The 16,495-nt window shown below is 40.3% G+C and overlaps 1 protein-coding gene across 8 annotated transcripts in view; it reads left to right on the top strand.

Moving 5' to 3' along the window:
* The window catches only part of KIRREL1 (kirre like nephrin family adhesion molecule 1), a 123,738-nt gene that overhangs the window by 32,749 nt on the left and 74,494 nt on the right, over positions 1-16,495 (top strand). The window contains exon 2 of one of the 8 annotated variants that reach the window (XM_037137039.2): positions 3,193-3,253. The exons of 6 other annotated variants lie outside the window; for them this stretch is intronic. Coding sequence is in view for 1 of the 2 variants with exons in the window: in XM_053667988.1 (XP_053523963.1) it covers positions 15,238-15,271 (34 nt within the window). In the remaining variant the exon portion in view is untranslated. Of the gene's footprint in view, positions 1-3,192; positions 3,254-15,222; positions 15,272-16,495 lie in introns of those variants that run through there. One more of the 8 variants, XM_053667988.1, reaches the window with a different exon arrangement.

The following is a 16,495-nucleotide window of genomic DNA, read 5'->3' as shown; positions in this document are numbered from 1 at the left end:
GGGGCAAGTGAACCTTTAGCCACAGGCCACTTTAGCTTCCTCCCTGCTCCTGTTCTGTTGGATAATATAGTAATAGACTTTCATGTACTAACCACACCCAGGATTTACTTATTTGGGCTCACAACAGATCAAATACTCTCAGGGTGCCATGGAGAGCAGAGGGGTGAGTGGGAGACCACCACTGTCCCAGGAGTAGTTTATAATCTAGTGGGGACTTGTAAGTAATTGGAGAAGGTATACTTAGGGAATCTGAAGAAGTGAGACACTGTGGAGAGGTGGAAAGAGCATGGCTTCTGAAGTCAGAATACTTGGTTATAATCCCAGCTGTATTGCTTATTAAGGTGTCAGGAAGATTTCCTTATGTACTAATACTGTGCCAATCACCCTTCTAGATGATATTAATGTATTTGATTCTCACAATGATCAAATGAGATTGGTATTTTTCATCACCCCAATTTTGCAGAAAAGGAATCTCAGGCACAGAGGAATTAAGTAAATTGTCCAAAGTGTGACAACTGAAATGTGGCAGGGCATCTGGAATTGCAATCAGACAGTCTGGCCTGGATACCATGCTGCTAACCACCCTGCTCTAAAGTCTTTCTCTGGAGTGGTGATAATGCAACTGAGCATAGGACTATGGGGAAGATTAGATCAGCTTAAAGAGCTTGGCATATAGTTCTTGGCACACAGTTCTTAATATGTCTGTGTCATCTCAGAGCAAGGCAGTAGATAGTAAACTGCTATGTGACTAGCATAGCCAGGCTGCTCAAAGCAAGGAAATATCACTTGTCTTTAGGGTATCCTGGAAGCATGACCACAATGAAGAATTAATAATTAAATCTTAGGAATAGCATAGGGCACCCTCAGGGAAGGAATAATGATCAAGAGAGACTACTTCATAGAGGACCAATATCCCTACCTCCCCACTGCACCCACATATTGTTTTTACTATTTCTCCTTACTCTCCTACACAACCTTAAGCCTGCTCAACCTTAAGCCTGCTCAGTTACTGCCAAGTCCCTAATGTAAGTCCTGCTCACTCATGCCTCCAGGCTTGGAATATGTCACTGTCACTAAATGAAATGCCCTGTCTTACTCTGTTACAAACCCTTGATCTTCATCTGCAGAATCAGCCTCAGAACTCCAGTAGGAATCATGACTTTATTTGCCTTTTCTGCCAGTCAGATTCTCCCTGGTGCCTGAGTCTTCACAGTGTACTGTTGCATGGACATTTGTACTAGTTGGTTTATTATTTGAACAAACACTTCCTAATGTTAGGGAATGTAGCTGTGTCCCATCTGGAATTACTAGAGATGGATTAATACATCTTAAATAAAATTTAGAGAGAATTTGGGCTATTTCTCTTTAGCTGTTCCCAAATATGAGTGGAAATCCACCTTTTAATTGTAGCAACCAGCTTTTGCAATGATCTTTCAATATTCATCTCATTAGCTGATGGTGTGTTAGGAGGCCTTAAGCCATGCACAGGAGACCTGGTGAATGAGACAGTTTCCATATCTGGGGATGGAAAAGACAGGAGGCATTTTCCCTCCTGATAAGCTATGGGATGCTTTGGCATCTTAGGAGTTTGTTTATTTATTTATTTATTTATTTATTTATTTATTTATTTATTTCTCCCTTTTTTTTTAAGTAACATAGATAGCATTTTTCAGTTTACTAGCACTTCACAGTGCCTTCGTTTCATTTTTACTACAGTCCTGTGAAGTAGGTAGTATTATTTCCATTTCATAAGTAGACAAACTGATACTGAGTATAATTCTGTTGCTCTGAAGCTGGGTAACTAGGTAAAGCCAGCTAGAGCCAAGATGCAGGTCTTACTCTTCTTCTAGGTATTAGTACATATCTTTTTCCAAGCACTGTCTGGTAAAAATTATTCTACCCAGAGGCTTTATTTTTATTTTAGTTGGGATAAATGACCTTTATCTCTGTGGTCATCTGCTCAAATATATATTAGGCATGTGATTGTGTCTCACTCCATATGGATGCAATACAAAGAAACACATATGGCCCAGCCTCTGTCCTCCAGGGGCTGAAGTCTAAGTCAAAGCACTGACATGGATAAGCCTGTGCAGAGCATTTAGGCAGCAGAAAGAAAACAATAACTTAATGTGAATCAACAGCCAAGTATTTACAAGACCGTGCAAGGTAAGAACAAGCACATTTTAGGGGTGGGACAGAAAAAAACAACTCTTGCCAGGCTGCCTGGGTAGATCTCCACAGTGCCTGATCATGGGAGAACATTTTAATCCCATCCTAATTCTCCTCTTGCTATAACAAAAGCCTGTGTGTATGTGTGTGAGTATGTATTCTCCTTCAGGCTGCCAGTGCACAATCCAGTCGGGTATAAGACAAGTAGTTATGGGAGTCCTATTTTTAGATAATGATGGGGAAAATTTTAGCCCTTCTGTAGCAATATAGTAAGATTTACTCTCTTCCAATATACATCAAAAATCAAGTTTCTCTCTTAATACCAAGCTTTTATGAGGTCGGATGAATACCAGTAATATCAGGGGGAAAGAGAGAGGGAGAAAGATTCAAATAGCAACTCTGAAGTCAGAGAGATATGAATTTTAATCCTAGACCTGTTAATATTTAGTCATATACATAACATTGGGCAACTTAGCTAAGCTTACCAAACTTCATTTGCCTCTTATGCAACTGGGGAAATTATCTTTACCTTGCAGGGCTATGATAAAAATTAAGTGAGATTGTGTGTATAAAGCTTTCTATAACCTGGTGACCATTGTTTTTGTTAAATTTTTAATTTTGCACATTTAAAAAACCATTTTATTTATTTATCTTTAGAGGGGAAGGGAAGGAGAGAGGGAGAGAAACATCAAAGTATGGTTGCCTTTCATGCATCCCTTGCTGGGAACTGGCCTGCAGGTAACCGGCCTGCAACCCCAGTATGTGCCCTGACTGGGAATTGAACCTCGATTGTCTAGTTGACGGGCCTGCGCTCAATCCACTGAGCTACACCAGCCAGGGCTTAATTTTGCATTTTTAGTAGGTAATTTACATGGTACAGAATTTAAAAAGCAAAAGGGTAAACAGTGAAATCTTTCTCCAATTTTTATCATCTAGCCACCATTTCTTTTCTCCTTATGTATTTGGTTCTCACAAAATCTCTGTATAGTAGGTAGAACATGATTGGATATTACTATTTTTCAGGAATGGAAACTGAAGCCCATACAGGTTAAACAATTTACCTAAGGTCTCCCAGATGAAAATGGTAAGTTTATAATGTAGGTCTCTACTAATAACCCAGCTTGTTGTAGTTCACATTTCACAGTAGAAGACATGGTCAGAGATGGACTCCAAGTTGCTGAATCTTATGCTTTTGAGGCCCATAGACTCTGGAAAATGTGAAAGCTCTTGAGCCCTCACCACGCCCTCATACCCTTCAGACTCTCACATATAATTTTATATGGTTTCTCTGCCAGTAGAAGCCCAAACCATCCCTATGACTTCTTTATATCCTCTGCAGAGTCTTAGTTCTATGGGACTTGTCTGGAGAGCAACAGCATGTGTCTAGTGACCTTCAGACAGAGTCTGATACCAAAAAAGCCTAGGGTTCTGGAGTCAGAAGATCTGGATTTCACTCCTGGTCATGGCATGTCTTAGCTTTGTGAGCTTGGGCAAGTCTCTCACTTCTCTAAGTTCATTCCCCTCATTTATTAAATGGGATTGGTTTTCTCTGTCCCCAAGAGTTGTCTACTAACATTTATTTTTAATTGTGTTTTATTGCTTATGCTGTTATAGTTGTCTCAGTTTTCCCCACTCTATTCCCCTCTATGAACAGCCTTCCCCCACTCCCTCAGACAATCCCCACATCATTGTCAATGTCCATGAGTCATGCATATATGTTCCTTGGTGACTCTATTCCCTATGCTGTACTTTATATTCCAATGACTATACTGTAACTTCCAATTTGTACTTCTTAATCCCTTCACATTTTCCCCCATTTCCCAGACCTTCTTCTCATCTGGCAAGCATCAATACTTCTCTGTATCTGTGATTCTGTTTATGTTCTGCTTGTTTATTTTGTTTTTTAGAATCAACTATTGATAAATATGCACTTATTGCCATTTTATTTATATTTTTCATCCTCTTAAAGAAGATCCTTTCTATTTTGTATAATACTAGTTTGGTGGTGATAAATTTCATCAGCTTTTTCTTGTCTGTGAAGCTCTTTACCTGCCCTTCCATTCCAAACAATAGCTTTGCTGGACAGAGCAATCTTGGATATAGGGCCTTGCCTTTCAGGACTTCAAATACTTCTTTCCAACTCCTTCTTGCCTGTAAAGTTTCATTTGAGAAATTAGCTGACAGTCTTATAGGAGCTCGCTTGTAGGTTAATAACTGCTTTCTCTTGCTGCTTTTAAGAGTCTCTCCTTGTCTTTAACATTTGGTATTTTAATTATCATGTGCCTTGGTGTTTGCCTCTTTAAATTTATATTGTTTGGGACTCTCTGCACTTCCTGGATTTGTATGTCTATTTCTTTCACCAAGCTAGGGAAGTTTTCTATTATTTTTTAAAACAGGCTTCCAGTTTCTTGCTCTCTCTCTTCTTCTTGCGTCATCTCCATGATGCAAATGTTGGTATGCTTGAAGTTGTCCCAGAGGCTCCTTACTTTATCCTTTTCTTGTATTCTTTTTCCCTTGCTGTCTGCTTTATTTTTTTTCAATAATTTTATTTAGTTATTTTTCTAGTACAGTTTTTTGTCTATTTCTCCCATCCCAGCCCCCCTTGCGCCCCATGCTTCCCACCTCCCTCCCATTTCCACCTGGTTTATTGTTTTTTGCTTTCTTATATTCCAAAACACTGATTCGATTCTCATCTTCATCCACTTTACTGTTGATTTCCTATAAATTATTATTTATTTCAATTAACATATACTTTGTTTCTGACTAGATATTTTTTAAAGCTGTCGAGGTCCTCACTAAGTTCCTTGAGCATCCTTATTACCAGTGTTTTCAACTCTACATCTAGTAGATTGCTTCTCTCCACTTTGTTTAGTCCTTTTTTCTGGGAATTTGTTCTGTTCTTCCATTTGGGCCAAGGTTCTTTGTCTTCCCATTATGACAGTCTCTCTGTGTTTGTTTCTATGTATTAGGTAGAGCTACCACATTTCCCAGGCTTGGTAGAATGGCCTAATGTAGTAGGTGTGCTGTAGAGTCCAGTGGCACAGCTTTTCCTATTACCCAAGCTGGATGCTCAAGGTGCACCCACTGTATGGGCTATATTCACCCTCCTGTTGTAGTTGAGCCTTGATTGTTGTTGGCACGTTCAAGGTCAGCCACCACATGTGTCTTATCCAGGATCACACAGCATAAGCTACAAAGCAATCTGCAGATGGCTCCTACTTGTGCAGGGCTTGGAGGTGCCCAGGTGAGACCAAGCTGTTAACTAAGGCCAGCTGCTACTAGTGCTGGGCCTGGGGCAATTTAGAGAGAAGTACAGGGCTTGCTGAAGCCAGATGTTGCCTATTTCAGAGAATTTAGAGAATTCTGAAGCATGGACCAAGACAGGCCATTTGTATGAAAAAGCCACTGGAAATCATTGGGTGGTCCTGAAAGTTGAGTGGCATATGGTGTCAGGGAACCACCAGAGTGGGGCAAAAAGTGTGAGCCAGGTTGATGAAGTCTTAGATATGGTGCCCACCTGCCAGCTCTGTGGCTGTTTGCGTGGAGGGCTCAGAAAAGGAACAATGGCCTCTGCCAGAATTTTTATCTGGGAAAAAGCTGCCCCCAACTGTTGCCCTGATGCCAGACAGTTCAATTCCTCCTCATCTGTCTCATGCCTTTTAATCTTCTGCCCCTGCACTGGAGCTCAGAGGGAGTGAGTCCATGTAAGTGTTTGTTCTGACCCCTTTAAGAGGAACTGCCTGGGACTCTAGAAATTTCTGTTTTCTATATCCTTAATCCCTGCTGGTTTTTACAGTCAAAAGTTATGGCAACTTCTATTCCTGGCAGTTGAACCTGGGCTAGAGAGCCTTGTGTGGGGCTGGTAACTCTTGCTCCTGAGATTTCCCTCCTGATTTTTTTCTGCCACATGTGGGTATAGGACAAGCCTGTTCTGCATCTCTATCCATCCTATCAGTCTTGATAAGATTTCTTCCTTAATTCTGTAGTTCATTTCTTCTTTAACCCCATAGTTGTAGGACTTCCACTCAGCTTGATTTCTGATGGTTCTGAATGATAGTTGTTTTATAGTTTACTTGTAATTTTGATATGGTTGTGCAAGGAGGCAAGCTATGTTTATCTATGTTGCCATCTTGACCAGAAGCTCTACTAACATTTATAAAAATATTTTGCAAACAGTGAAATTATAAAACAAATCTAAGATATCCTTGCAAAGCTTAGAGGGAGTGAGAAAATCAGAAAATAAACTCATACTTAGAATTTCATCCAGTGTCTTAGAGAATGCCTATACTACTTGGTGTAAGCTATCTAGCTATGTGTCCTCTCTGGATTTGGCACCCATTGTTAAGGTCCCCAGTAATAGGTGTGAATGCCGGCTCATGTAGCATTGAGCATCACATCATTAAATCTAAACTCCATCTGCTTGTTCTGGTGATTATCACTCCTAAGTGAGTGATAATCTCATTATTAAGGTATGTCTCATTAAGATATTTGTGCTTCCCTGGCCCGTGTAGCTCAGTGGATTGAGTGCAGGCCTTCGAACCAGACAATCGAGGTTCGATTCCCAGTCAGGGCACATGCCTGGATTGCAGGATGGTTCCCTGCAGGCCAGTTCCCAGCAGGGGACGCACGAAAGGCAACCATACATTGATGTTTCTCTCCCTCTCTCCTTCCCTTCACCTCTAAAGATAAAAATAAATAAAATCTAAAAAAAAGACATTCGTAAGATGGAGCCAGCAAACAGCTTGGTAGAATCGAGGCTGTTGCCTGGGAAAGCATCGTGTACCTTCCCTCATTCATTAATGAATATGGGAGATTTTATCCCCCCAACAAAAGTGTTAATTAGACATTGTTCTGAACAGGGATATTACACAAATGAATTAAACCCAATCTAATCAACATACCAGCTCTATGCTTCAGGTCCCCTGTATGAAAGGGAATTAATTGAAGACAGTAATGGGAAATAAATGGTAGGATGTCTTCCCTAATATAGAATAGTAAGTAGGAAGATTTTCTTTGGTTCTAGCACCTCTTCTTTGATGCCAGAAACCTTTTGTCTCTGTATCTTTTTTCTTCTAATTCCTTCCTCTTTATTATTTTTTCTTCTCTGCAACACACACACACACACACATTTCTGTCCAGAAGGCTTGGAGAGTTTGGATTCCATTCTTGTTACAGAAATGGGCCTGAATTGCCCTGTGGATACTGATACTTCCTGGGTATACTAGTCTTTAGATTGGGGCTAGAATGGAATGGAAACAGACTATACCTAGTCAGAAGACTTCAGCTGCAATTCTTTTTTATCTGTCACCACCTTTCATTGTGAATAAATCAGTGAATCTTTTAAAGAAATTAGTTTTCTCATAAGAAAATTAGGTATATAATACTTGAGTCCCATGGGTATTCAGTATGCACCCAATAAATAATTGTGGAATCTAGTGACTGGGAGACATCTGGAAACACTGTGGTCTGGTATTGAATGCCTGGTACTGAGTCCCCTGTGGAGCAGAATGGGAAGAACTAGAGGACTCCCATTTGATGGGGTAGAGATTACAGAAGCCTGAAAAGTCTTTTAGAAGCATTCAAAGGAGGACAAGATAGGGCAAAATTAGGTATTAGACATTTGACATCCTAGGGAACTGGGGGACTAGGTTCTGCTTTGGAACTAGAGCAGGAAGAAAAAGTCAAGGGCAGGGATTTTTTCTTGCCATGGGAAGAAAGTCACTTACATAGAAATCTGGGGGTGCTGGAGAGGATAGGGTGGAGGCTGGATGTGTGTGGCCAAAGCAGGAATGTGATCTCCACCTGGAACCAGGGAGATGAGGTTGGTATAGGTAGGGGGCAGAACTCACTCCCCCCTAGTACTTCAGTGCCTGGCACTTAATAGGTATTCCAGTGAAGGTATGAAGTTGAGTTTTATGTGATAAGCTGTAAGGGAATTGGGAGCCCATGCCATTGTCTCTGGGATTACAGTTGTCCCTTGCTATATCGCAGTTCACTTATTCTGGCTTCACTGTATCGTGGGTTTTCTTAAAAAAATCTAATTCTGTATCACGGTTTTTGCTATATCATGGTATTTTGCACTATATAGGTATTTATATAATATTTATTATTTTGTTTTTGCCTAAAACTTTAAAAACAATGTAAAATATATAAAATGCTAGCTAACTCACACATATTAAAAGAATATTAAATTGAAGTAAAATACAGTATGTATTTCATCAGCGGATGAATACCATACTGCACACAATGAAAGAAATGCACTACTCCACTACTGCTTGCACAAGTTTGCCAATGCGAGATTGTACACGGCATACTATTTATTGGCTGATGGAATGGAAGGCAACCAACCAACCACAGCACTGTGTTCTGTATCCTGGGCGCTGATTGGCTCAGTGACCCTAGCATCTGTCTGCTCTCCAACACTGTGCATATACTTTTGGCATCTCTCCTTGTCCACTTCACATTGGCATCTGATCGCTGCACACAGCCCTGCGGTGTTGTGTTTTTGTCAAATTTTCCTAAAAGTTTGAATTTATTTCAAGACCTACGATGCCACCCAAATGTTCTCTGCCTTCTAAGGCTTCTGGCAGTGAACCCAAGCGCTAGAGAAATATGCTTACCATCAAAGAAAAGGTGGAACTTCTTGGTATGTTAAAGGAAGGCAAAAGCTTGGCGGCTGTAGGCCGCCATGATAAGATCAACGAATCTACTGTTTGCTACATAAAGAAAGACAAAAAGAATATTAGGTCTACAGCAACAATGACTTTTAACAAGACTGCAAAGAGGGTGGTCACTTCCTGCAATAAGGCCATTGTGAGGATGGAGTCTGCATTGAACTTGTGGATAAATGACTGCCGGAAGAAGAATATCTCCCTAGATAACAACCCCTTCTGGATGAAGGCCAAGAAACTTTATGATAGTTTTGCAGAAAGCATGGATGTTCACGATGGTGATGAGGATGAAGACAAGGATGATGATGCAGAAGCAGGACCTTAGAGTGTTTCTCCCACCAGACCAACCCCATTCAGTGCCAGCAAGGGCTGGTTTGACAAATTTCAGAGATGCTTTGGACTCAAGAGCATTTCTCTGCATGGAGAAGCTGCCTCTGAGGATAAAAAGCAGTGACAGCAGCTCCCATATCTGCCTCGGCCCGCGAGGCAGTCAACGGGGTCCGCCGATATACCTGTAACGGATGAAGGGGGATGGGACAGGAGGCGTGAAGAATGGCAGCAAGACAAAGGATTCTGATCAAGCTGCAAATTTTATTTCAAAATGGAGGGAGTTATATAGAGGAGGGCAGTGGGGGAAGTGCAGTGGATAGGGGGCTTCAAGGCGTGCTCTAGCCCACGATTGGGCGGGGGGCGCATGGTGGGCGCATGACCAAGGCACTGATTGGTGTGCTACCTGCATGTCCAGGAGGGGGAGTTCTATGGCTCCTAACCGCAGCGTCCTGTTATTCAGGCGCAACCTTCAGGTCGGATTGTATCAGCCTGTTTCAGGCTTATCCCAGCCCCCAACACATATCTATGTTCATCACTCCGACGAAGAGATCAGTAATGCCTACGCCTTTAGCAGAAATAGAAGTTATGGCTCAGGGTGAAGATACTACACCATCTAATGAAGCACCTGATGAAGCGGTGCCTTCAAAAGAGCTGTAATGCTCTGTCTGTATAGTACATTCATCTCATCATAATCACCTTCATCGCCATCAGTACTGCACAGCTACATAATTCATGATCTTCATCATTCAATTTGTAGTATACTTCACTGGTGAGTACCCATATAGAAATTTATATGTTGTTAAAATTACATAGGTTTAAGAGTGTAGAAAGTGTTTAATAGCATATGAAGTGTTTATAAGAGTGTGAGAAAGGTTAATAAGAGTGGGAAAGGTTTATATGAGTGTGGGAAGGGTTTATAAAGCCTTAAAATATATATAAATAATAAAATTAACATAATGCTGCTACTTCGCGGATTTTCACCTATTGCGAGGGTCTTTGGAACATAACTCCCACAATAGGTGAGGGAGGGGTCACTGTACTAAAAGTCAGAACAGTATTGAAGGCAGAATTTTTATTTTTATTTTCCTTACAAATGAGATGCAGAAGGGAAGTTGTTCCAAGCATGTCTGAGAAGAGATATGCCTTTCTTTAACTCTAGTCTGTCCTAGGAGTAAAACCCCACCCCCCACAAAGCACCATTTTATTAGTTGTCCCCAGTCTTTTTACATATAGTCTCCAACCTAGGATAGGGAATCTCTGCTTTCTTTTGAGAATACCTCCATCACTATCCCCATGATGCCTCTTTACAGAAAACATGAGTGACCACCTTGCCTCTCACAGAACACCTCAGAGTTCTGAGCCAGAAGGGTGAACTTTTTGGTGTTATTATACCATAGTATAATAACATTCTTTTTCTTACTTTGCAGCTCATTTTATTTCTCATCCCCACCACTACCCCAATCAGGAAGTTGTTTGATCCTTGTCTTGAACCTACTGCTGCACACCATTTTCTCTTGTTTCACACTTGACAAATGATCACTTGGAACTGTGGATCTAATACTTGAAAGAGACAGAATATGAAGTTTTTCTTTATCCTTCTCCTCTTTGTTTCTAGGTGCCTCAGTTTCCCATAGATTCTCCTCTTACAATTTCCATTCCATTTTCTGTTCGAATACTTGGCATGCTTCATATCCCTGAAACTTAGGTTCTAATAGGATCCTGAGCAATGCCCCAAATAGAAAGGAGTTGTCAAATTATGTTATCTCATTACATCGTGTACAGGAATGTGTGTATAAGCCACTGGCACGTGATGTTATGTTCCTCCCTTGTGATTTAGTAAAAAAGAGTGAGTGCATATATTAGGAGTCAGGAGATGTGGGTTCAAGTTCATAGTCCCTTCATACCAGTTAACCTTAAACCCAACTCTAACCCTAACTCTAACCCTTACAGAAGTCACCAAACCTTTCTGAGATTCAGCTAACCAGGGTTGAGTTTTGTGGCTTAAAATGTAAAATGAATATGAAAATGACTTGTGAAATATAAAGCTGTTCATCAACAGTAAAAGATTATTTTTGCAAATTCTTTTTTAAAATTTTATTGTTGTTCAGGTACAGTTTTCTGCTTTTACTCCCATCTCAGCCCACCCCCTTAGCCCTCCCCACCTCCCTTCTTTTCCCACCTCCACCCTTGTTTTTGTCCATGTGTCTTTTATACTTGTTCCTGCAAACCCTTCCCCCTTTTCCCTGAAATTTCCTCCCTTCTCCCCTTGGTCACTGTCAGCCTGTTCTCTGTTTCAGTGTCTTTGGTTATATTTTGCTTGTTTGTTTTGTTGATTGGTGACCAGTTAAAGGTAAAATCATATGATATTTGTCTTTCACTGCCTGGCTTATTTCACTCAGCATAATGCTTTCCAGTTCCATCAATGCTGTTTCAAAGGATAGGAGCTGCTTCTTTCTTTTTGCTGTATAGAATTCCATTGTGTAAATGTACCATAGTTTTTAGACCCATTCATTTACTGATGGGCACCTAGATTGCTTCCAGCATGTGGCTATTGTAAATTGTGCTGCTATGAGCATTGGGATGCATAGGTTCTTTTGGATTGGTGTTTCAGGGTTCTTAGGATATAATCCCAGCAGTGGAATTGCTGGGTCAAAAGGTAGATCCATTTTTAGTTTTCTGAGAAAATTCCATAGTGTTTTCCACAGTGGTTGTACCAGTCTGCAATCCCACCAACAGTGCACCAGGGTCCTCTTTTCTTCACAACCTCTCCAACACTTGTTGTTGCTTTGTTTATGATGGCCATTCTGACTGGTGTGAAGTGGTATCTCATTGTGGTTTTAATTTGCATATCTCTGATAGCTTGCAATACTGAGAGCATCTTTTCATGTGTCTCTGGATCCTCTGTATGTCCTCCTTGGAGAAGTGTCTGTTCAAGTCCTTTGCCCATTTTTTAATTGGGTTGCTTGTCTTCTTAGAGTGGAGTCATGTGAGTTCTTTATATATTTTGGAGATTAAACCCTCGTCTGAGGTATCATTGTCAAATATATTTTCCCATTTAGTTGGTTCTCTTTTTATTTTAATACTGTTTTCTTTAGCCACTCAAAAGCTTTTTATTTTGATGAGACCCCATTTGTTCATTCTTTCCTTTATGTCCCTTGCTCTAGGGGACATATCAGCGAAAATGTTGCTGCATGAAATATCTGAGATTTTCTTGCCTATGCTCTTCTCTAGGACTTTAATTTTGTCACAACTTATATTTAAATCTTTTATCCACCTTGAATTTATTTTTGTGTATGGTGTAAGTTAGTGTTTGAGTTCCTTTTTTTTTTGCAGGTAGCTGTCCTGCTCGCCCAAAAGCATTTGTTGAAGAAGGTATTTTTACTCCATGTTATTTTGCTGCCCACTTTGTTGAATATTAATTGACCATAGGGGCTTGGGTTTATTTCTGGGCTCTCTGTTCTGTTCCATTGGTCTATGTGCTTGTTTTTTTGGTCAGTACCAGGCTGTTTTGATTACAGTGGCCTTGTAATACAATTTGGTATCAGGTATTGTGATCCCTCCTACTTTGTTCTTCTTTCTAAAAATTGCAGCTGCTATTCAGGGTTGTTTATGGTTCCATATAAATTTTTGAAGTATTCTATGTCTGTGAAATATACCAATTGGTACTTCAATGGGTACTACATTGAATCTGTAAATTGCTTTGGGTAGTATGGACATTTTAATGATGTTAATTCTTCTAAACCATGAACACGATATATGTTTCCACTTGTTTGTGTCTTCCTTGATTTCTTTCTTCAGTGTTGTATAGTTTTCTGTATACAGGTCTTTTACCTCCTTGGTTAGGTTTATTCCTAGGTATTTTATTTTTCTTATTGCTATATTGAATGGGATTTTTTTCTTGATTTCTGCTTCTGCTATTCATTATTGGTATACAAAAATGCTTTGATTTCTGGATATTGATGTTGTATCCCGTTGTTTTGCCAAATTCATTAATTAGTTTGAGCAGTTTTTTGGTACAGTCTATAGGATTTTCTATGTACACTATCATGTCATCTGCAAACAATGACAGTTTCGTTTACTCCTTTTCTATTTGGACGCCTTTTATTTTCTTTTCTTGTCTGATCGCTGTGGCTAAAACTTCAACATAGTATTGGACTATGTTGAATAGAAGTGGTGAAAGTGGACAACCTTGTCTTGTTCCTGATCTTAGTGGAAAAGATTTTAGTTTCTGCCCATTGAGTATGATGTTAGCTGTAGGTCCGTCATATATGTCCTTTAGTATATTGAGGACATGCTCATGTCCTCTCTCCCTCTTGGGAGAGATGCTCCCTCTCTTCCCACTTTGCTGAGAGTTTTCATCATAAATGGGTGCTCTACCTTATCAAGTGCTTTTTATGCATTTATTGATATGGTCATGTGATTTTTTCTTTTTCTTTTGTTTATGTAATGTATGCAAATTCTATGTTAGTCCTGTTGTAACTTATCCTGTCAGTAGGGGTTGCGAGACAGAGGACCCTTTTTGATGATCTATTTGGGTAGCTAGAACAGACATTTTTAAGTAATGCAGGGCTACTCAGTTATTACTGCAAATAACACATTTGTTTCTGATACCACCAGGTATAAGTTTATATTACTTTTTCATTAAAGAATTGAGACATGGTAGAAAAGCCAACATATGGATTCTCTCTATTCTGTATTTTCTATGTGACAAACATTTATATTGAGTTGTGTATTTGTTTGTATATATATATATATATATATATATATATATATATATACACACACACACACATTTGTCATTGTTATGCTTTGCTTGTATCCTTTTCTTTCAACTCTTTATATGTATTGTATCTTGGGATTGGGGAATTGAAGCAGGAACTGGTAGGCAGTTCCTTACTCCTGGCTAGGCAGCTGATTCAGATTCCTTCCCTACTTCTTAAAAGGAATTAATTACTTATCATCCCTTAGTTTCCTTTCACTTTTGGAAAGAAATCTGTTTATAACAGCCCCCTTGGGACTGAGGCCCTGGGCAGTGAGTGTGTCTCTAAGAGAAGCAAGGTCCAGGTGCTTTGTTGCTGATGTATGGTTGTAACTGCACTTGTGGATGCTGACAGCTGGGACTACAGAGCTGTCTCTGGAATCTTCCATCCATCAGTGGAAGGACAGGGTGTTAGGAGGGAGACAAGAAGTACCTGACCTTCACCAGGAGGACAGATACAGAGAAAAATAGGGGAAAAAAGAATTAATATGTGCTCCAGCTGGGTAACTCAGTTGGAGGATTGTTTTGATGTCCCCAGGTTGTGGGTTAAATCCCTGGTCAAGGCAAATACAGGCGTCAACCAATGAATGCCTAAATAAGTGGAACAACAAATGAATGTTCTCTTCTTCTCTCCCCCTATCTCTCTGAAAAATCAATAAAATTTATTAAAACAGAATTAATATGTAATGCTCTCCTAGATATTCTTATTGTTGACCCATGTAATTTAATTCTCATGGAGACCTATTAAATAAGAATTATTAATGCTATTTTCTCATGAAGTGTTAAGGCCCAGATAGGTGATGGTGTAGCTATGATTCCAAAGTTATAGCTCTAACCCCAAAGTTATAGCTCTTTTTACCTGTCCACAACTTCTCAGAGCCTCAGAGAACCACTCTGATGAAGCAGACAGACTAGATGGACACTGAGTGACTAATCACAGTAACTGGATTTTTGGTTGATTTTAGTTACAGTCTCTATCCTTACAGCAGTAGTGCCAGTAATTTGAGAGAAACATGCCTTTGCCCCTTAAAAAGACACTTTACCCCCACCCTCAAATCCCAGCAATCTACAGAGTTCTACAGAACTACACAGAGTCAAGGGAATAGATGTTTGCTGTAGTAGAATTATCTGTAGACATTGTATTGTCAGCTTACAATTCTCAGCAGTTGTGGAGAACCAAGGTGTGCAGAGATAGTTCCCCAAAACCAAGGGATACTGGGATGATCTAAAAGTGTTATGGCTTGTTTTTTTATTGATATAGAAGGAAGATTGGACCTTGACATTGCAAGACATGGGTCATAGACTACAATGCAAATGGCATCCCATAGAGTACAGAATCAAAGTGTGCAATTTCAAAATTTTTATTTACTCATTCATTTACTAATCATTGTTCCAGACTTTTTTTCTGGTTTGATTTATGGAGATGGATATGTGCTGGGTATACATATCAGCTGGAGGTGTTCAGGGCATTGGTGGACAGCTTAGGTGTTTCAGGGAGCCATGTTGGAATGGAAAATGCACAGCTCCTTAATTGACAAGGACATGGTGGGAAATGTTTCACGTTAATAAAGCAGAATGTTATCTGTTGGGCACCCTATAGTATTTACAAATGGTGAAGGGGTATATGTGTTTGCTAGGACTGTCATAACAAAATTTTACAAGCTGGGTAGCTTACACAATAAAAATGTACTTTCTCATACTTGTAAAGACTGGGTATCCAGGATCAAAGTGTTAGCAGGGATAGTTTCTCTGCTTGGCTTGCAAATGGCTGCCTCTCCCTGTGTACTCACATGGCCTTTCTTCTGTGGGCACAACCTTGGCATTTCTTTTGCATGTCCAAATTTCTTCTTCTCCTAGGGACACCAGTCTTTTTGAATTAAAGCCTACCCTAATGACCACATTTTAATTTAATTACCTCTTTAAATGCCCCATTTTCAAATACAGTTACATTCTGAGATACTAGGGGTTAGGGCTTCAACACATGTAATTTGGGTGGAGGGGCACAATCCATTCCATAACAATGGGCATAGAAAATGAGAACAATCAGAGAGGGCTACTGGACCTCTCCAGGCCTAGGCAGGACCTTCATGGAGCAAAAAAAATGGTGTGAGTTCTCCCAGACAAGGCACAGCCCATGCGAGGGAGGTGTTTTCCTAGAGGGGACAGATATCCCCCTGACTGCAGAGGCTGGTGCAGCTAATGGGGCTGAGTTTCTACACTATAAAATAAGGTGATAAGGCTGGGTGATGTTAAGGCCCCTTGATGGTTTACCTATGCCCTGGTCTAAGGATTGAAGTGGGGGGAGAAGGCAATTGGGGTAGAGAGCAGTCTGGTGAGAGAAGAAACACTGTCGGAAAGCAGCCCCATGGAAGCTGTTAAACAACAGGGAGGACTTTGGGGGTTAGGGCTGTGAAGGCTGATGGGCTGGGCAGCATGGTTTTGCTCTCCTGTGTGTCTGAAGGGCCTTGGCAGGTCTTCAAGGAACTTCTGTGAGCTTTGGACTTTGATTGGTCCTAGGCTAGGTACACTCTCAGCTTTGCTCTTGAGGGATGACTTTTTTATAATA

Source organism: Artibeus jamaicensis, unplaced genomic scaffold (assembly GCF_021234435.1).
Source record: "Artibeus jamaicensis isolate MK-2021 breed Jamaican fruit bat unplaced genomic scaffold, CSHL_Jam_final contig_475, whole genome shotgun sequence".
In the NCBI taxonomy this organism is placed as follows: domain Eukaryota; kingdom Metazoa; phylum Chordata; class Mammalia; order Chiroptera; family Phyllostomidae; genus Artibeus; species Artibeus jamaicensis.
The sequence above is the reverse complement of the archived record's forward strand: the minus strand, read 5'-3'. Positions and strand labels throughout refer to the sequence as shown.